The following is a 16,403-nucleotide window of genomic DNA, read 5'->3' on the forward strand; positions in this document are numbered from 1 at the left end:
ATCTGTCTTCATTGGCTGAAGAGTTCAACCTTCGCCAACAACAGCTAAAAAATGAAGTCAGGGCTTTGGAACGTAAATGTTTAGCCCTGCTCGAGGTGGTAAAGTATGTCGAAGGGAAGGCTCAGCTAAAGCGTGAACAGTGTATAGCGGAGTATCAGGAGTCTGATGAGCTGAAGGTTAAAATTGAACAGGCCTGTGAAGCTCATCTTCAGGACTACAAAGACTCTTCTGAGTTTAAGGAATTTGTAGCTGAGGCTTGTGAAGAACATCTTGATGAGTATAAAGCTTCTGGTGAAATGAAACAGGCAATCATTGATAAGGCCCACCGCATGTATGTAACTGGCTACAATCGCGGTTTAAGAGAAGCTAGACAGGCTCCTGATATTCCTTTGGCCCAGCTTCGTAGGCGCGAAGTGGACTCAGATGGCAAGTCAGTGCTATACGGGGAGGATGATTTCCCTTTGCCCCGAGGAGATTCCCGGAGGAACATAGACCGGCCAGCTGAGTCTTCTTCAGGGGAATCCGAGCTAGGGTCGGAGGAAGATGATCTTGATTCTGAGAAAGAAAGCCTCCACCCTGGGTCAGAAGTTGCCCCTACTATTAATGTTGAGAGCTCTGGCCCAAGGGACACCGAGCTTCCTTCGGAGGTGACTGTAAATAGAGATAATGCAGGCGAGGGTGTTCTTACTGATGTAAGTCCTTTAAGGACTATTTATCCTCCCACCTCGCCGGAGAGATAAATTGTAACAGTCATTAATGAAATATCAGTTTCCTCTTTTTTGTGTTTCATATTTCTTGAAATTTATCTTTCGTATTTGTGATGTAAACTACATATTTTTATTCATAAGTTCTGAATTAATCTTAAGTTGCGAACTCAGCTCTTAGCTGATAGTCTGAGAGATCAAATCTCGTACCTTTTTAATGGCAACTATCATGTCTGTTTTCTGCTTTAGTTCTTCCCTCTTGGTTGTGACTTTATATTTGTTTTATATAAACTGATTGAGGCTTTGATTATAGCCTTTCTATCCTCCTAAGGATTTCTTCATTTATGAGTCCTTTTGGAGAGAGCTCGGCCTTTTTCATTAGCCTTTATACCTTCAGCTTTTGAGGATGTAAGTCTATCCGTGCTGGGAGCTCGGTCTTCAGCCTCGGTGAACATAGATCTATCCGAGCTGAGAGCTAGGCCTCTTGCTCTGTAGCTAAACTTTTATTGTTAGCATCTATTTTGAGATCGGCGCTTTTTTAGCTATTAGGCCTTGCGCCTTTTTAGTAGGTCGGAATTTGACTATCCGAGCTGGAAGTTCGGTTTCTTTCTTCGTACCTTGAGTTTTTGAGAAGATAAGTCTATCCGAGCTGAGTGCTCGGTCTTTTTGTTTTTTTTTTTGTTTTTTTTTTATTTTTTTACAGCTCTGGGCTCTTCTCTTTCCGAGGTCGGAATTGGATTTTATAAGTTGTCCCTGCATGTGGTGTGGGAAAATTTTTCATTTCGGGAGGCCCTTAAGTCCTTCACCGACCTATTTTTGATTCCAGGAGATCTTATGGGATCCTGGTTTTCTTTGAATTTCCGGGACGACCTCGGGGCCTCGCCGGTTGTTTTGATTCCAGGAGATCTTACGGGATCCTGGCTGAGCCGGGGTGGCCTCGGGGCCCCTCCGGCTGTCCTTTGTTTTGTTTTCCCAGGAGTTCTAGGGGATCCCGGTCTTCATGCTCCGGGAGGCATCTTTTAGACCCTCACCGGCCGTTCCGGGGTGACCTCGGGGCCCCGCCGGCTGTTTTTTTGTTTTGTTTTCCCGGGAGTTCTAGGGGATCCCAGTCTTCATGCTCCGGGAGGCATCTTTTAGACCCTCACCGGCCGTTCCGGGGTGACCTCGGGGCCCCGCCGGCTGTTTTTTTGTTTTGTTTTCCCGGGAGTTCTAGGGGATCCCGGTCTTCATGCTCCGGGAGGCATATTTTAGACCCTCACCGGCCGTTCCGGGGTGACCTCGGGGCCCCGCCGGCTGTTTTTTGGTACCTTCTTTAAGGTTTTGCACAAGATTCAGGCTCATGGGCCTTACTGTCGCTTCGTTATCTCAGCTGGTTTTGTGCCTAACTGAGGTCTTGTTTTCAAGGGATCTTTCTGAGCCCTGTTCTTTCTTTTTCATGGGAAAATGTTTTTCACAAAGAGATTGTATAAACAATTTTCATTTATATTTGTCAAAATGCAATGTTTCTCTTTACAAATATTTCAAGGGAAATACCTTTTTAAGTGCTGGATGTTCCAAGCGTGGGGCTCGGGGTTTCCTTGCATATCTTCAATTCGGTATACCCCGGGCTTAACCACTTTTGTCACCTTGAATGGACCTTCCCAGGTCGGTGCTAGCTTGCCTGCGGCTGCTCTTTTTCCTGTAGCCTCCAGGTTTCTTAAAGTCAGGTCTCCCACCTTCAAGCTTCTTTCTCTGACCTTTTGATTGTAATATCTTGCCGCTCGTTGTTGATAAGCAGCAGTTCGGACTTGGGCTTCTTCCCTAACTTCTTCAAGAGCATCTAGGTTGCTCCTTAATTTGTCCCCATTAGCGTTCTCACTAACGAATTGAACTCGATGAGTGGGGATCTGCAACTCAACTGGGACTACAGCCTCTGTGCCATAAGCAAGTGCAAACGGGGTTTCTTGAGTGGGCGCTCTGGGAGTGGTTCGGAGTGCCCATAGAGTGCTATTGAGTTCTTCTGCCCAATTCTCCTTTGCGCCATCCAGCCGTTTCTTTAATCCTTGAAGGATAGCTCTGTTAGTGACTTCTGTTTGGCCATTAGTCTGAGGATGAGCCACGGAGGAGAATTTATGTCATATGCCCATGTTCGTCGTGAAGGCTCTGAAAGTGCTGCAGTCAAATTGTCTGCCGTTGTCTGAGATAAGTACTCTTGGTATGCCAAATCTGCAGATGATATGTCCCCATACGAAATCTATCATCTTGCGAGCTGTGATTGTGGCTATTGCTTCTGCATCTGGCCATTTCGAGAAATATTCCACAGCCACCACTACGAATTTCCTTTGCCCCGTAGTCTTGGGGAAAGGTCCCAGGATGTCAATTCCCCATTGTGAGAAAGGCCATGGACTGGATATGCTTGCTTGAGGAGTGGCAGGGGTCCTGATGGCATTAGCAAATCTCTGACATACGTCACACCTCCGGACAAACTCTTCTGCTTCTTTTTTCACAGTGGGCCAGTAGTATCCTTGCCTGAATATTTTATTAGCTAATGTCCCTGCTCCCTCATGAGCCCCACATAGGCCTCTATGTATTTTCTCCATTACCTTTGCAGCTTCTTCCGGACTCACACACCGGAGCCATGGGCTGGACTTCCCTTTTCTGTATAAAGTTCCCCTTATTACTTGGTAATTGGCAGCTCGAGCTGCTATCTTTTTGGCTTCAACTTTATCTTCGGGGAGTTCGCCCTTTTCCAAGTATCTCAGGTATGGAGTCATCCAAGTTGGGCTCTGTTCCACCTGCAGTACTGTGTTTGTCTTCTTGAAAGCAGGTATGCTGACATGCTGTATGTATACTTCATCAGGGAGCTGCTCTAACTCTTCTTTGGTCAGTCGACTAAGCAGGTCTGCCTCCTCGTTTTCATCTCGAGGTATCCTCTGAAATCTGGTAATAACTCCTCGGCTCGTGAGGTCGGCTTCCACAGTTTTTACTTTATCGAGATAACTCTGCATGATGGGATCTCTGGCCTGATATACTCCCGTCACCTGGTTGATCACCAGCTGAGAGTCACTATTCACCTCGAGGTCGGTTACCCCTATTTCCAAAGCTACCAACATTCCGTTCACCAAGGCTTCATATTCGGCCACATTATTAGAAGCTTTGAATTCTAGCCGTAAGGCATAACATACTTTAAAGCCCTCCGGCCCCTTAAGTATTATCCCAGCGCCACTGCCCTCAGAGCCTGATGCTCCGTCTACATATAGCTTCCAGCTGGACTCTTGGGAAAGCTCTCCCTCTCCTTCTTTTCTTGGTATCTCCGAAGATGATCCTTCCTTCTTCTCGTTGAATGAGCATTCTGCTATGAAGTCAGCCAGCGCTTGAGATTTTATAGCTGTCCGAGGTCGGTACTCCAGACAGTGAGGGCTGATTTCCACGGACCATGCTAACATCCGTCCTGAAGTTTCCGGCCTACGTAGGATCTTCCTTAAGGGTTGGTCCGTCACCACAACTCCTTGGTGGCCTTCCAGATAAACTTTGAGTTTCCGGACTGCTAACAACAAGGCATACGCCAATTTTTCAATGTTCGAGTATCTGACCTCAGTGTCTCTGAGTACCTTGCTGACGTAGAAAACAGGTTTCTGCTCCCCTTCTTCCACTCTTACTAGTACTGCGCTGACTGCTTGCTCTGAGGCTGCCAAGTATATCAGGAGTTCTTCCCCTTTTATAGGGCTGCTGAGCACGCGAGGCGAGCTGAGGTATTCCTTAAGCTCTGTGAAGGCTTTTTGGCAGTCTTCTGTCCATTCAAAATTCGGAACCTTCCTCAATTTTTTGAAGAATGGCAAACACTTTTCTGCCGACCTCGACATAAATCGGTGAAGCGCCACTACTCTCCCAGTTAATCTCTGGACGTCTCTTACACAGGTCGGCTCTGGCATATTCAATATGGCTTCCACCTTCTCCGGATTGGGCTCAATGCCTTTTCCACTCACCATGTATCCCAAGAACTTTCCTCCCTTGATGAAGAAAGCACACTTTGCTGGATTCAATTTCATCCTGTATTGATCTAACACCCCAAATATCTCCCTTAAATCCGTTATGTGTTGTTGAAAAGTTGAACTTTTAACCACCATGTCATCCACATACACTTCTACATTCCTGCCGATCTGGTTCTTAAAGATTTTATTCATTAATCGTTGGTAAGTTGCCCCGGCGTTTCTTAATCCGAAGGGCATAGCTCTGTAGCAGTAAGTCCCGTCTTCGGTCATAAATGAGGTCTTCTCCTCATCCGTCTTTTCCATTGGGATTTGGTGGTAACCAGACATAGCATCCAAAGAAGACATATAGTCAAAACCGGCCGTTGAGTCGACCATCTTATTAATATCGGGGAGGGGGTAACAATCTTTAGGGCAGGCCTTATTCAGGTCGGTAAAATCTATACACATCCTGTATTTGCCATTGGCTTTTTTGACTAACACAGGATTTGCCAACCACTGTGGGTACATAACCTCCCTAATAAAGCCTGCCTCTTCTAGCTTCTGCACTTCTTCCTGGGTAGCCTGCTGCTTCTCTCTTCCCACTACTCTCTTCTTTTGCTTTACTGGTCTGGCCTCGGGGAGGACATTCAATCGGTGTGTCATCACTTTGGGGTCAATTCCCGGCATGTCTGAGGGCTTCCATGCGAAGGTCGGCGCGTGACTTCGGATCAGGGTCATGACTTCACCTTTTTGTTCTTTGGTGAGGCTGGCATTAAAACCGAAGACCTTGCTTGCATCTGCTTCTGATAAGGGGAAGGTCTCCAACTCTCCGACTGGCTCTGTCCGGGCTTCTTTTGTTTCATCTCTGACCTCCAGAACTTCCGAGTCAATTGCTTCTCCAGTTGAGCTTGGCTCTGTTACTGTGGCCAAGTATACCGCCCTTGCTTCTTCCTGGCTGCCCCGGACCATTCCCACTCCTTCTTCCGTTGGGAACTTGAGTGCCAAATACCTGATGCTAGTGACAGCTTCAAAGTTGAACAACGCCGGCCTCCCCAAAATCGCATTGTAGCTCAGTGGGAGTTTGACCACCAAAAACACCTCATGATGGGTGCGAGCTCTGGGTGCTTCTCCTAAGGTAAGGGCTAGCTTCACCTTCCCTTCTACAAGTACCGGTGCTCCTCCGATCCCTTTGATGGGTGACTGGTCCCGAACCAGCTGTTCCTCTGGGATTCCCATCTGCTGGAAAACCCGATATGGCAATAAATTGACCTTACTCCCATCATCCACCAGAACCTTCTTCACCCGAAAATTATGAATGACTGCTTCAATGACAAGCGCGTCATCATGGGGCGTCTGAATGCCCTGTGCATCTTCCGAAGAGAAAGCGATGGTCATGGGAGAGTGTTCAACGATCTGCATAACTTCGCCATTGCTAGTCTCCCCTTCCCGGTTTCTCTTCTTTCCTCGACGATTCATCCGTCCTCCAATTCCTCCAACAATCATATTAATAGTCCCACTGGACCCATCATTCACTGGTCCAGCTCCAGTTCTCCTGGGCATCTGGGCTGCCGGACCGGGTTGAGGCCTCTGCCCCTCCGGTTTCTTCACAAAATTTTTGAGATGCCCCCTTTTTATCAATCTTTCAATCTCCGCGATTAATTGAAAACAGTTGTTTGTGTCGTGGCCATGCGTCCGGTGGTACTGACAATACTTGTCAGGATTCCTCTGATCTGCTTCCGACTTCATGGGTTTAGGCCACTGGAGGAACTCCTTATCCTGGACTGCCATGAGCACTTCGGCTCTGGAAGCGTTGAGGGGAGTAGGCTTCTCGGGAACCCAAGGAGGGAGCACTCGTGGTTCATGAGCCCTGGGAGGAGGGGGAGGCCTTTGATCTCTTCTTTCCCAGGCCTGCTTGTATGGCTCAGGCCTCTTTCCACGCTTCTTCTCGTGTTTCTCCGGCCTCCCCTCCTCCGGGGCTTTCTCTTTTCCTGCCACCCCTTTGGCAAATCTACTCGTTACTAAGGCGTCATCCTGCCTTATATACTTTTCCGCCCTCTTCATTAACTCGGCCAGTGAGGTCGGAGGTTTCCTGCTCAGAGAACCAAAGAACTCGGCAGAGGTTGTTCCCTTTTGCATGGCCTCTACCGCCCTTCCTTCGTCAAGCTCGGGAATCTGCAGAGCCTCCGTATTGAAACGGGCGACATACTCTCTGAGGGATTCACCAGCTTTTTGTCTCACTGTTTCCAGATAGCTCGTCTTCCTATCTGCTGGCACCCCGGCTACGAACCGGCTAATGAAGCGGGTGGCAAGATCTCCGAAACTTTTAATGCTTTCGGCCTCCAGGCTGTTGAACCATGCCCTCGCTGGTCCCGAGAGCGTTGTTGGGAACACCTTGCACATCAGAGCATCCGACAGAGTTTGCAACTCCATGAAGGTCTTATAGTTCATGACATGCTCTCTCGGGTTGCCAGCCCCATTATAGGCCGCCATCGGCGGCATCATAAACTTTTTGGGAACGGTCTCCTGCTGCATTAACTTTGAGAAGGGAGAGGAAGTAGGCAAGGAGGTTTGACTCTGATCTTTCTTACCTAACTCGGCTAGGAGCTGCTCCTTCAACCTTTTCAGCTTTTGGTTCATTTTCTCGTCTTCCGGGCTGGATCTTTTGCCCAAACTACATTCTTCCTCCTCTGTTTCAGTTCCCGTTTCCCTGGTTGTTTCAGCAAAATAGTCGTCCACCTCTTCATTTTCTATCAACTCTCTTGCCCTTCTCCCATGGATTCGGGCCTCTGGTTCTTCCTCTTCTCCGGCATCGTGGTTGTTAGTTTGGAGGTGGGCAGAGGTAGGTCGGGGTTCATCGGTTCTGGGTTCCTCCACTACTGGGAGTGCGTTTACTGGGGTGCTAAGTCCCCTTTGTTGCATTATCTGCCCCAACCAGTGAGCAGTGGTTTGTAGCTGGAGAGCCATGGTTTGAATGTCTTGGTTAGACAGGGTCATGGTGGGAGTATTCTTTGCCAAGCTTGGCGAGGGATTAAGAGAAATAGGTGTTTGGTTGTTCAACGTTGTAGGGCTAGAAAAGGAGAACTGCTGCCCATCTTGGGCAGAGCTCAGGTCATTTGGAATGACGTTAAGGTTATTTTCTTGGTGGTTTGCCATTGTGGATCTCAGTGGGTTTTGAAAGTGAAAACTCCGGTGATGAAAAGATCTCCTTCGTTTCCCACAGACGGCGCCAATTGATGATCTGAGATCAAATAGAATAGGGTTTTACAAGGGTTTTGTATTACTGAATAAGACCTTAGCTTTCTGAGGAGGGGACTCCTCTTTTATACATTGTCTTGCTCGCTGGTGACGTGTAAAGGTCTCTCCAGGATTGGACCACGCGTCTCTGCCATGCAGATTCGGAGGTACTAGGGTATCAGCCGCCTGCTCCATGCGTAACGGCTTCTGATTCTCCTCGTGCGTACGTTCGAGCGGATCTGCCAGGCTGCCTAGTGAATATTTTTCTGGATCCTGGGCTGGGCCGGGAGTTGGGCCGGACGCTAAGCCTGAGTGAAGAGGATGGGTCGAGCCCGGCCTTGAGGGTTGGATGAGCCAGGCTTGTTATGTACATCAGGTGTGTGGGCCTCTACGTCATGGGCTTTGGGCTGTGGTCAAGCCCCTGGCCAGGGAAGAAGGAATCCAGCGGTCATCAATATTAATAATAACCATTAAATATAATTATAAAATTAAAATTAATTATCAGCTATCAATAATTAAATTTTATTTTTTATCAACTATTAATTATTTAATCTTATAATTATATATGAGAATTAAATCCGACAAACTCAATAAATTTAAATTCGGTAAACTTCAATATTAAGAGAAATTCCCTAAATAGCGGATGGTTTGAAATTCAAAAAAAGATAGAATTTTAATGTGAGTGAATTTAATTTTAATGGTTCACACTTTTTTTATTTTTTATTTTTATTTTTTAATAATAAATAACTATTGCTATTACAGTATTACGTGTTGCTATTATATATAGTTGTATGTACAGACATACTTATATTTTTATTATTGTTAAATAATTATTTAATTCTTTTTTATGTTTGTATTGATAAAGTCGTAACATAACTAGATCTGCTCTTCTACTCTTTCATCACGTCAGATGAGTTGAGTTTCTTTTTGATGAGTCTAGATTTTGATCAACTCAGCTCTATTATAAATTGAATTATGCGTTGATAGTCCAACTTGTGTAATAAAGTTTGATGGATTTTGAATTTGACTCTTTTATAAAAATTTAACTACAATCAGTGATTATCATCACCAACTATATAAATTTTTTTTATGATGTAAAAATCTCATCTTTATTATTTAAATTTAAAATTACTTGATTATTGACTCACATAGAATATTAAAGTTTATAATTAAATTACTTTTTAATATTATTTAAAAACCTTTAAATTCATTGCAAACTGAAACTTACTAATGAAACTATGTCTGGACGAAAAATTATATAATAAAACTATTATCTTACTATGGGATAGCATATACAAAATAATAAATAAATTAAAAATAATCATTTAAAAAATTGAATTTACACGCTGGATTTGAAGAAGAAAGGAAGGACGAGAGAGTTCAAAAAAGGTCCCCACCGATTAAAGAAGTGAAGGGGAAAAGGCAGTTGACACCCATAACAATAACAATGACGTAGGCATACTGATGTCACCTTACTTAATTTGTCGCTACACTCCTCACACTTGGATATGTTATAAGTGGCTATGAAAATAACATAATTTAAACGGACGGAAAATATTCTTTAGAAAACATATTTTTTAATATTTAAGATAATTTAAAATATATTTTAAAAAATTTACTAATAAAATTATCTATTAATTTTAATTATTAAATATTTTATTATTTAATTTTATAATTTTAAAAATTCATTAATTGATTTTTAAATTTTTAAAAAATTTATTAATTAATTTCTGTAAAAATTTTTAAAATATTTAATAGTTAAAATTAATAAAAAAAATAATTAATAAATTTTTTTAACTGTTATATACCTTTTAATTTATTTTTTAAAATAGAGAAATTTATTAATAAATTTTTTTATAATATATAAATTAAATAGTAAAATGTTCTTATAATAATTATTTAATTATTTTTTTTAATTAATTCTGCGACTGTGTAAAAGACTATTAAACACTTATGGCCTTGAATGTAAATATGCTGGATGAAATTATTTTAATTTTTTTCATAAAAATGTTTCTTTTTTTTTTGAATTTTTCAAAAAATTCAAACTTCAATATACGATTCTTTAAAAATCTTTTGCGTTAAAAAAGGTAAAAAAAATAAAAAATTATGATATATTTTAACAACCAAAGACCAAATAAAGTATGTATAACACATCATTAATGATATTAATTTTTACAATAATAATCCATCTGCCTGTGTATCATAATTCATAATCATGTTTTTGCTTAGTAAGAAGAAAAAAGAGGCAAAAAATTAAAAACAGAATAAAAGAAAAGAAGAAAAGTTTAAGGCATTAGACACACATCAATGCAAAATCTCTCTACCAGTGCACTAGAGAAGAAGCTTAATGAAACAAAATCAGGCTCATGCAGTCACCGGTGGATCTTCTTTTCTTCTTAACTACCCATCTGCTACATCATTAATCACAGTAAACATAGATTTTCCATTCCAAGTTTCTTCAGGAACCTGCAGAGGCTCCAATGAATCAACTATATCTCGCATTAGAGGCCTCGCTTTTGGGTTTCGGTTCAAGCAATGATAAGCTAGCATTGCTGCTTTGTGGAGTCCTTTAATAGGATAATCTCCCTCTAATCTTGGGTCTACAATGTTGAGCATTTTCTTTTTCTCTTTTAGCAAAGGTAGAGCCCAATCTGCAAGGTTCTGCTCTCGGGCTGGTCGTGATTTGTCTAAAGATTTTCTGCCTGTGAGAAGCTCGAGAAGTACAACACCAAAGCTGTATACATCACTTCTCGGAGTAAGATGGCCTGCACGTAAGTTGAAGGGTTAATATCAGTTATAATTCATGGCAGAATGATTCTTCTGATAAACATGAAAGTGATCAGCTTCATTTCGAATGCTAAACATGATAGCATTAGCTTATTTCAAATGCTAATTAAGAAAAATTTCAATAACATCAAGGCCACCCCATGTCTAAGAGCCTGCAAACAGAGAAATGTGGAGAACTTGGTGCAAAACTTACCTGTCATTATATATTCAGGTGCTGCATACCCATAAGTTCCCATTATGCGAGTCGAAACATGAGTTTTATCTCCCATAGGTCCATCTTTTGCAAGACCAAAGTCAGAGAGTTTTGCATTATATTCCTGTTTCCACATAAAAACCACAAATGTAAGCAAAGGTTTGATTATGTCACAGTAACAATGTGCTGTTTCATTAATCTGGCAGTAACATCTAATAGTTTTGCACAAATTGACAAGATTTGATGCCTATCATTGGAAGGAAGAAAAAGAAAAGGAAGTGTTAAATTTCATATTCGATTGAGATTTCCATTAATTCTCAGTGGTTCTGTTAAAACAAAAGACATTCATGTACTCTAAGTTGATTCAACTTGTGTAAGAAACTTCTGTTTTGTCACAAGTTACCTCCCTACTTTCATATACTGTAAAAGAACAGGTGCCATATATATCTTTCTTCTTATCCATTGTCTAAGATTACTACGACAAATTATCATTGCTTCCTCAGTTAGAAACTCTTTATTTTTTGGGGGAAATGAAGATACAACTGTTATAGTCCCGGGTTAAGGATCTGGTTATGGGTCTTTCAGGTAATGGTGTGGATGGTGTTTGAGTGGATAGATTGGGATTTTTCTTTTTGCAACCTATGATGGCTGTTAGTTCAGGCTCTAGAGAGGGAACCTGGAACCTCTTGAGACTAAAGTGCTTAAAGACTAAATTGATTTTGGAAGTTGCTTCTCTCATTGATTGATGTTGAGGCATAACTACCTCCTACAACAAAGGGAGCATTACTTCTTAGTGGAGGAACACCCTCCTGCAACTAAGAACAACTAAAAGAAAGTGGAGGAACTCCCTCCTACAAAACAGGAAGCACAACTTGAAAGAAATAACTGAATGCATAAAATAATCAAAATAGTTGAAGGAGTCAAACTCCACTCGGCAGTTAGTCTAGGAGTTTAATGCGTGGCTGTTTGGTCTTGAGCCCATATGTGTAACTTGTGTAGACTTGCAGAGGTTTGGTAATAACAACCTTTTATAATTTCAACTTAAGCAGGAAGAGATGGAACCTAAATAAATCATTTCATTGTGTTTTCTCAAGCCACAGTAATGTAGCATCTTCAATAAACTAACCAGGTCAAGTAGAATATTGGACGTCTTAAAATCACGATAGATAACAGGTTTATCAGCTTCATGGAGAAAGGCAAGTCCTTTTGCTGCGCCAAATGCAATCTTCATTCTAATATACCATGGAAGAGGAAGCAATACTCCTGCAACATAGAACACATAGATAATACATTGTCATATTTCTCAAAAGATGGAAAACACTTAAAAGAGAAAAATTAAGGGGCAGCAATCAAACTGAGAAAAGTACATTATGCCATAGTAAATTTGGATATGTTCCCAAAAAAGTTTTTGCAAAAAAAATATTTGAATATTATTAAGTAATTATTAGAGGTCTGCAGGGTATACAACTATACGTCCTCAATATTTTGTGTATATGACCTATTAGTACCTTTCTTGTGGCTCTTTGGATTCCACAGAAATCACTTCCAGCTATAGAACCACCTCTATCAGACTGCGTAACATTTTAATTCAATAACCCCATACTACAGAACTCAGAGGCCGAGGGAGAGGGGCTAGGCACCCCCAACCTTACACACGCACCAACCTTCTGAAATTTATTTGTCTGTAAATGTACTTTAAAAAAAATGTTATTTTGTTTTAATTGTTGGCTGCTTCAAAATAATTTAAATTATTATATTATCGATATATGTAATGTGAAATATTAGAACAATTTATTTCTCATCATATGCAATCAAAAAATTTTTTTTCTGACTTAATTATCCTCTATCAGGGTATTTTTGAATTACAACATTCCGCTCAAAATGTATAGGAAATGAGTATAATTAACCAGTATTTGGTGAACATTATACATAACAGTAGCACCCTCAAAAATTTTTTTGCTTGGCTCCTGACAGTATACCATTTCACTTTCACCTTCATTGAAAGTAACATCAGATGTTAGACATAGGCTGCTAGAAACCATAATGGCTTTTCATTAAATGACTCAAACACAAAACTAAATTCTACTGCATTCAGAAGCAATGTCATTTGATGGCAATCTGGCCCTTACAATGTCATCACACCAACAATGAGTACACTAGAGCTCAGCTTTACAAAAAATAAGCTTGTAAAAGAGAAGGCATCAAGAGGTAAGAAAATAGAAGGTAGGCATGGGCTATTAAATGAAAGAATAGATAGAAAAGAAACTCTTTGGAATCGTTTTCCTGGCAAGTAGTTGCATTATTTGATTGCATTTGGCATATTTTCCTTGATAAAATCTTCATTATTTACTATATTTAAGCATCTAGATCAACAAGGGACATTCTTTTCAGGATTTCAATACTTTCATAGAAGTTCTGAGATTCTTACTTGAAAATAGATTGTTTTCCACGCTACCCCGAGCCATAAACTCGTATATTAACACCCTGTGTTCGTCTTCACAGCAGTATCCAATCAATTTCACCAAATTCGGATGAGAAAGCTGCCCCAGAAATATGACTTCTGCCTAAAAATTCTCAAACCTCAATCAATCTTATCAAGAATATAAATCACACAACAGAAGAAAAGGACTAGCTATGTCTCATAATGGATAACTTTATATTTAGCAGAGGAAAAAAAGAACATAAAGAAAGATTACCAGCCATTCTCTGTGGCCTTGATAACTATTATCACCGTCATGAACCTTTACAGCAACTGGAAGGGGCTGAAGTCCCTCTCTTAGATCCTCAGTGATAAATCCTTTATAAACACATCCAAATCCTCCACCACCTAACACGCTATCTTGCCTGAAGTTTGCAGTGATCACTTTTAGTTCATCATATGTAAAAGCAATTAATGGATTCGCAGCTGAATCTCGACGTAGGTCTTCTACTTCCTCAGGATTTGATGGTAGCTTCTTAATATCCTTTGATGGTTTCCCTGAAGGGCTCTGGTCTTTTGGAGACTCTAAAATAGAAATATGATAAAACACAAACTCAAAATTACAAGATAAAAAGAAGCAAACCTTATTATACACTACTTTAAGTACTGTAAGATAAATAAGTCCAACACAATTTAAATAAAGTTTTAATTCTACTAAACAGAATGCTTTTAAAACCATTTTTTGCTAAAAAAAGAAGATTATCTGGAAGAACCATGTTCAGACTATAAATTATAATTTAAATCTAAATGTCCATAAAGACAGTAAAATTGAGTCAAATTTTAATTTGTTCATCTTACTTTCCTTTCTTCACCAGTAGAAGAAAAGAATCAGTGTGAAATGAATTATCAATGACAAAAGAACCCAGAAAGGAACCTTTTTAAAGCAGGAAAAAAGAGAGAAAATAAAAGATAAAGAATGGTTAAAAAAATATAATAAAACCTTTACTTTCTTTTCTTACTTTAACTTTGAAACAGCGGATATATTATGTCAACTGACTCCAAGTAATATAAAAATAGTGTTAAGATAAGTATCAGTCCACCACAGTGAGAAGGTTTCCACTTTCCAAACAAAAAGGAAAATAGAAAGTAAATCACCTTTATAGATGGGAATAACCTAAAGTCAAGGGAAATAGAAAATCTGAAAGAAGCTACATTTCCTTTCATTCTCTTGATCTCTTCTTAAACAAATTGCAGAAAGATCGGATATCTAGTGTATAGAATCCTATGAAATAATCTTCCTAGATGTCAAATTCTACTGTTTTTAGATAATCTTTGAAAAAGCCCCAAAACAAAGCTAGAAAACTTAAGGAATACAAGACAAAGAGGACGTTAAGAGAATGTGAATATCCAATCTCATCAGAATCAAACACTTAAACCAAACTTTATAGCAGAATCAAATCAAGTATACACGGAAATTTATTAAAAAAATTGAAAATAAGAAAACAAAACATATAACATTGAGAAACAGAGAGCAGAAGCAGAGAATCACAGAGCATGATCCTTCAACCAAACTAATGTCCTCCTTTTAGCTAATTGTAAAGAAAACAAAGAATAACAAAAGGAGACTCATTTTTAAATCAAACAAGAAATAAACCAACAACAGATAGATTAGATTAAAGAAGCAAAAAGATCAGGAACCAACCTGATTTTGCATTTGACGAGACTCTGTAAACTGAAGGTTCCCCTCTACACCAACAATTTCCCATTATAATATGAATATATATAATATATATAGCAAAAGAATAATTCAACTAAAAATCAGCTTTCTTCACCACCATCAACAGCCAATCAACCCAAAACGAAACTTAACATCACTGTTATGGAAAGATTTAACCAAACACCCAAATCATAAAGGAAAAATATACTTCCAAAAACCGGTTATCTCAAGTGAAATGAGAGAAATTGGTTGTGGGTGCAAATGCTGATGAGAGAGAGAGAAAGAGAGAGTTGTTGATGGAAATGATGAGGGGAGTGCTGATGTGGGGACTGAGGCAGCCTAGTCCTTGGCCATGGCGGAGATGGGCCCACAAAGAGCATAGTTTCTTGTTTTGTTGTGGTTTTGTTTTTGGATTTCAGAAGCAAATGCGACTCCTTTTATGCGCTTTCATTTTAGTGCGCACTTTTTGAACCCCACCCACCAATCTTTTTCTATCATCCTCTTTGCTTTTTGATCAGCCATAAGACATAGCCTATCATCCTCGTATTTCCCACTTCTCTTCTCCACTGTGTCTTGCATAGTATATACCACATTTACAGGAAACTTAGCAATCACTTTACCTACTATCATTTCTTGATTTCCTCTGTATATACTTTGTGAACTGATTTTCATTTTCTTTTATTAATTATATGTTATTTGTGATAATATTTTTTTTATTGGATAAAATTTTATTAATACAATCGTGGGTTGTTTTTTTTAATAAAAAATTAATATATTATAATTTTAAGTAAAACACTGTAAGATTTTGCACAACATGTCATTTTTTAACTGATAGATTGTATATATTGTGGAAATAGATTGGTAAAAAGAAAAAAAAAAGAAGAAAATTAGGAGAAACAAGATTTCTAAGGGCTAGAAAGTATAATAGGTGAGAAGATGTCAACTGACAGCAGTGCCTAATTAGTTGTCGGCATTGTGCGGCCTGTGGTGGTGAGTTAGCATCACCAGTTTCAAAACCATCATATCTTTTGGTGACTAAAAGCTAATGCAGCCTCATCCTCTCCCTTCTTTCAACCACGATTTCAGGCTCCTGCCTTCTGTTCTCTGGTCTACGCTCCCATACAACTTGGCTTTACACAACTGGCTTATTACAATTTAATGCTTATCAACTTATGCCATACTTTTAAAAAAAAGAAAATAAAAATTATTGAAATAATTAAATATTCTTTTTCTCTCTTGAGATTCAATTTATATATCAAATACCAAAAAGAAAGAAACAAAAGCAGGGGATATGTATGTGTGCTCTTCCTGTTAGTGCGTTTGTAGCTAGCTAGACAGCAGTTGAGGGAATGGATTTTATATTCGAGATTATTTATATTTTTACTGAATTTTAAAATAT

General features: G+C 39.8%; 1 protein-coding gene across 1 annotated transcript; it reads right to left on the reverse strand.

Moving 5' to 3' along the window:
* Window positions 1-10,002: 10,002 nt before the first annotated feature.
* On the reverse strand, window positions 10,003-15,566 carry LOC110602722 (probable serine/threonine-protein kinase PBL16). Its single transcript, XM_021740317.2, has 6 exons — window positions 14,990-15,566; window positions 13,565-13,872; window positions 13,297-13,432; window positions 11,995-12,131; window positions 10,869-10,992; window positions 10,003-10,653 (listed from the first exon to the last, which is right to left on the reverse strand). The coding sequence occupies exons 1-6, from the start codon at window positions 15,051-15,053 to the stop codon at window positions 10,289-10,291; spliced, it is 1,134 nt and encodes a 377-aa protein (XP_021596009.1). The 5' UTR covers window positions 15,054-15,566; the 3' UTR covers window positions 10,003-10,288.
* Window positions 15,567-16,403: the final 837 nt, after the last annotated feature.

Source organism: Manihot esculenta, chromosome 15 (genome assembly GCF_001659605.2).
Source record: "Manihot esculenta cultivar AM560-2 chromosome 15, M.esculenta_v8, whole genome shotgun sequence".
NCBI classification, from domain to species: Eukaryota; Viridiplantae; Streptophyta; class Magnoliopsida; order Malpighiales; family Euphorbiaceae; genus Manihot; species Manihot esculenta.

Excerpts from the sequence above, each read along its gene's own strand:
- LOC110602722 (XM_021740317.2), bottom strand. The coding sequence starts at position 15,053 with ATGGGAAATTGTTGGTGTAGAGGGGAACCTTCAGTTTACAGAGTCTCG. Across the intron at positions 13,433-13,564 it reads AAGGCCACAGAGAATGGCTG|GCAGAAGTCATATTTCTGGG; the intron begins GTAATCTTTCTT and ends GAGAATTTTTAG. Across the intron at positions 10,654-10,868 it reads ACCTGAATATATAATGACAG|GCCATCTTACTCCGAGAAGT; the intron begins GTAAGTTTTGCA and ends ACTTACGTGCAG.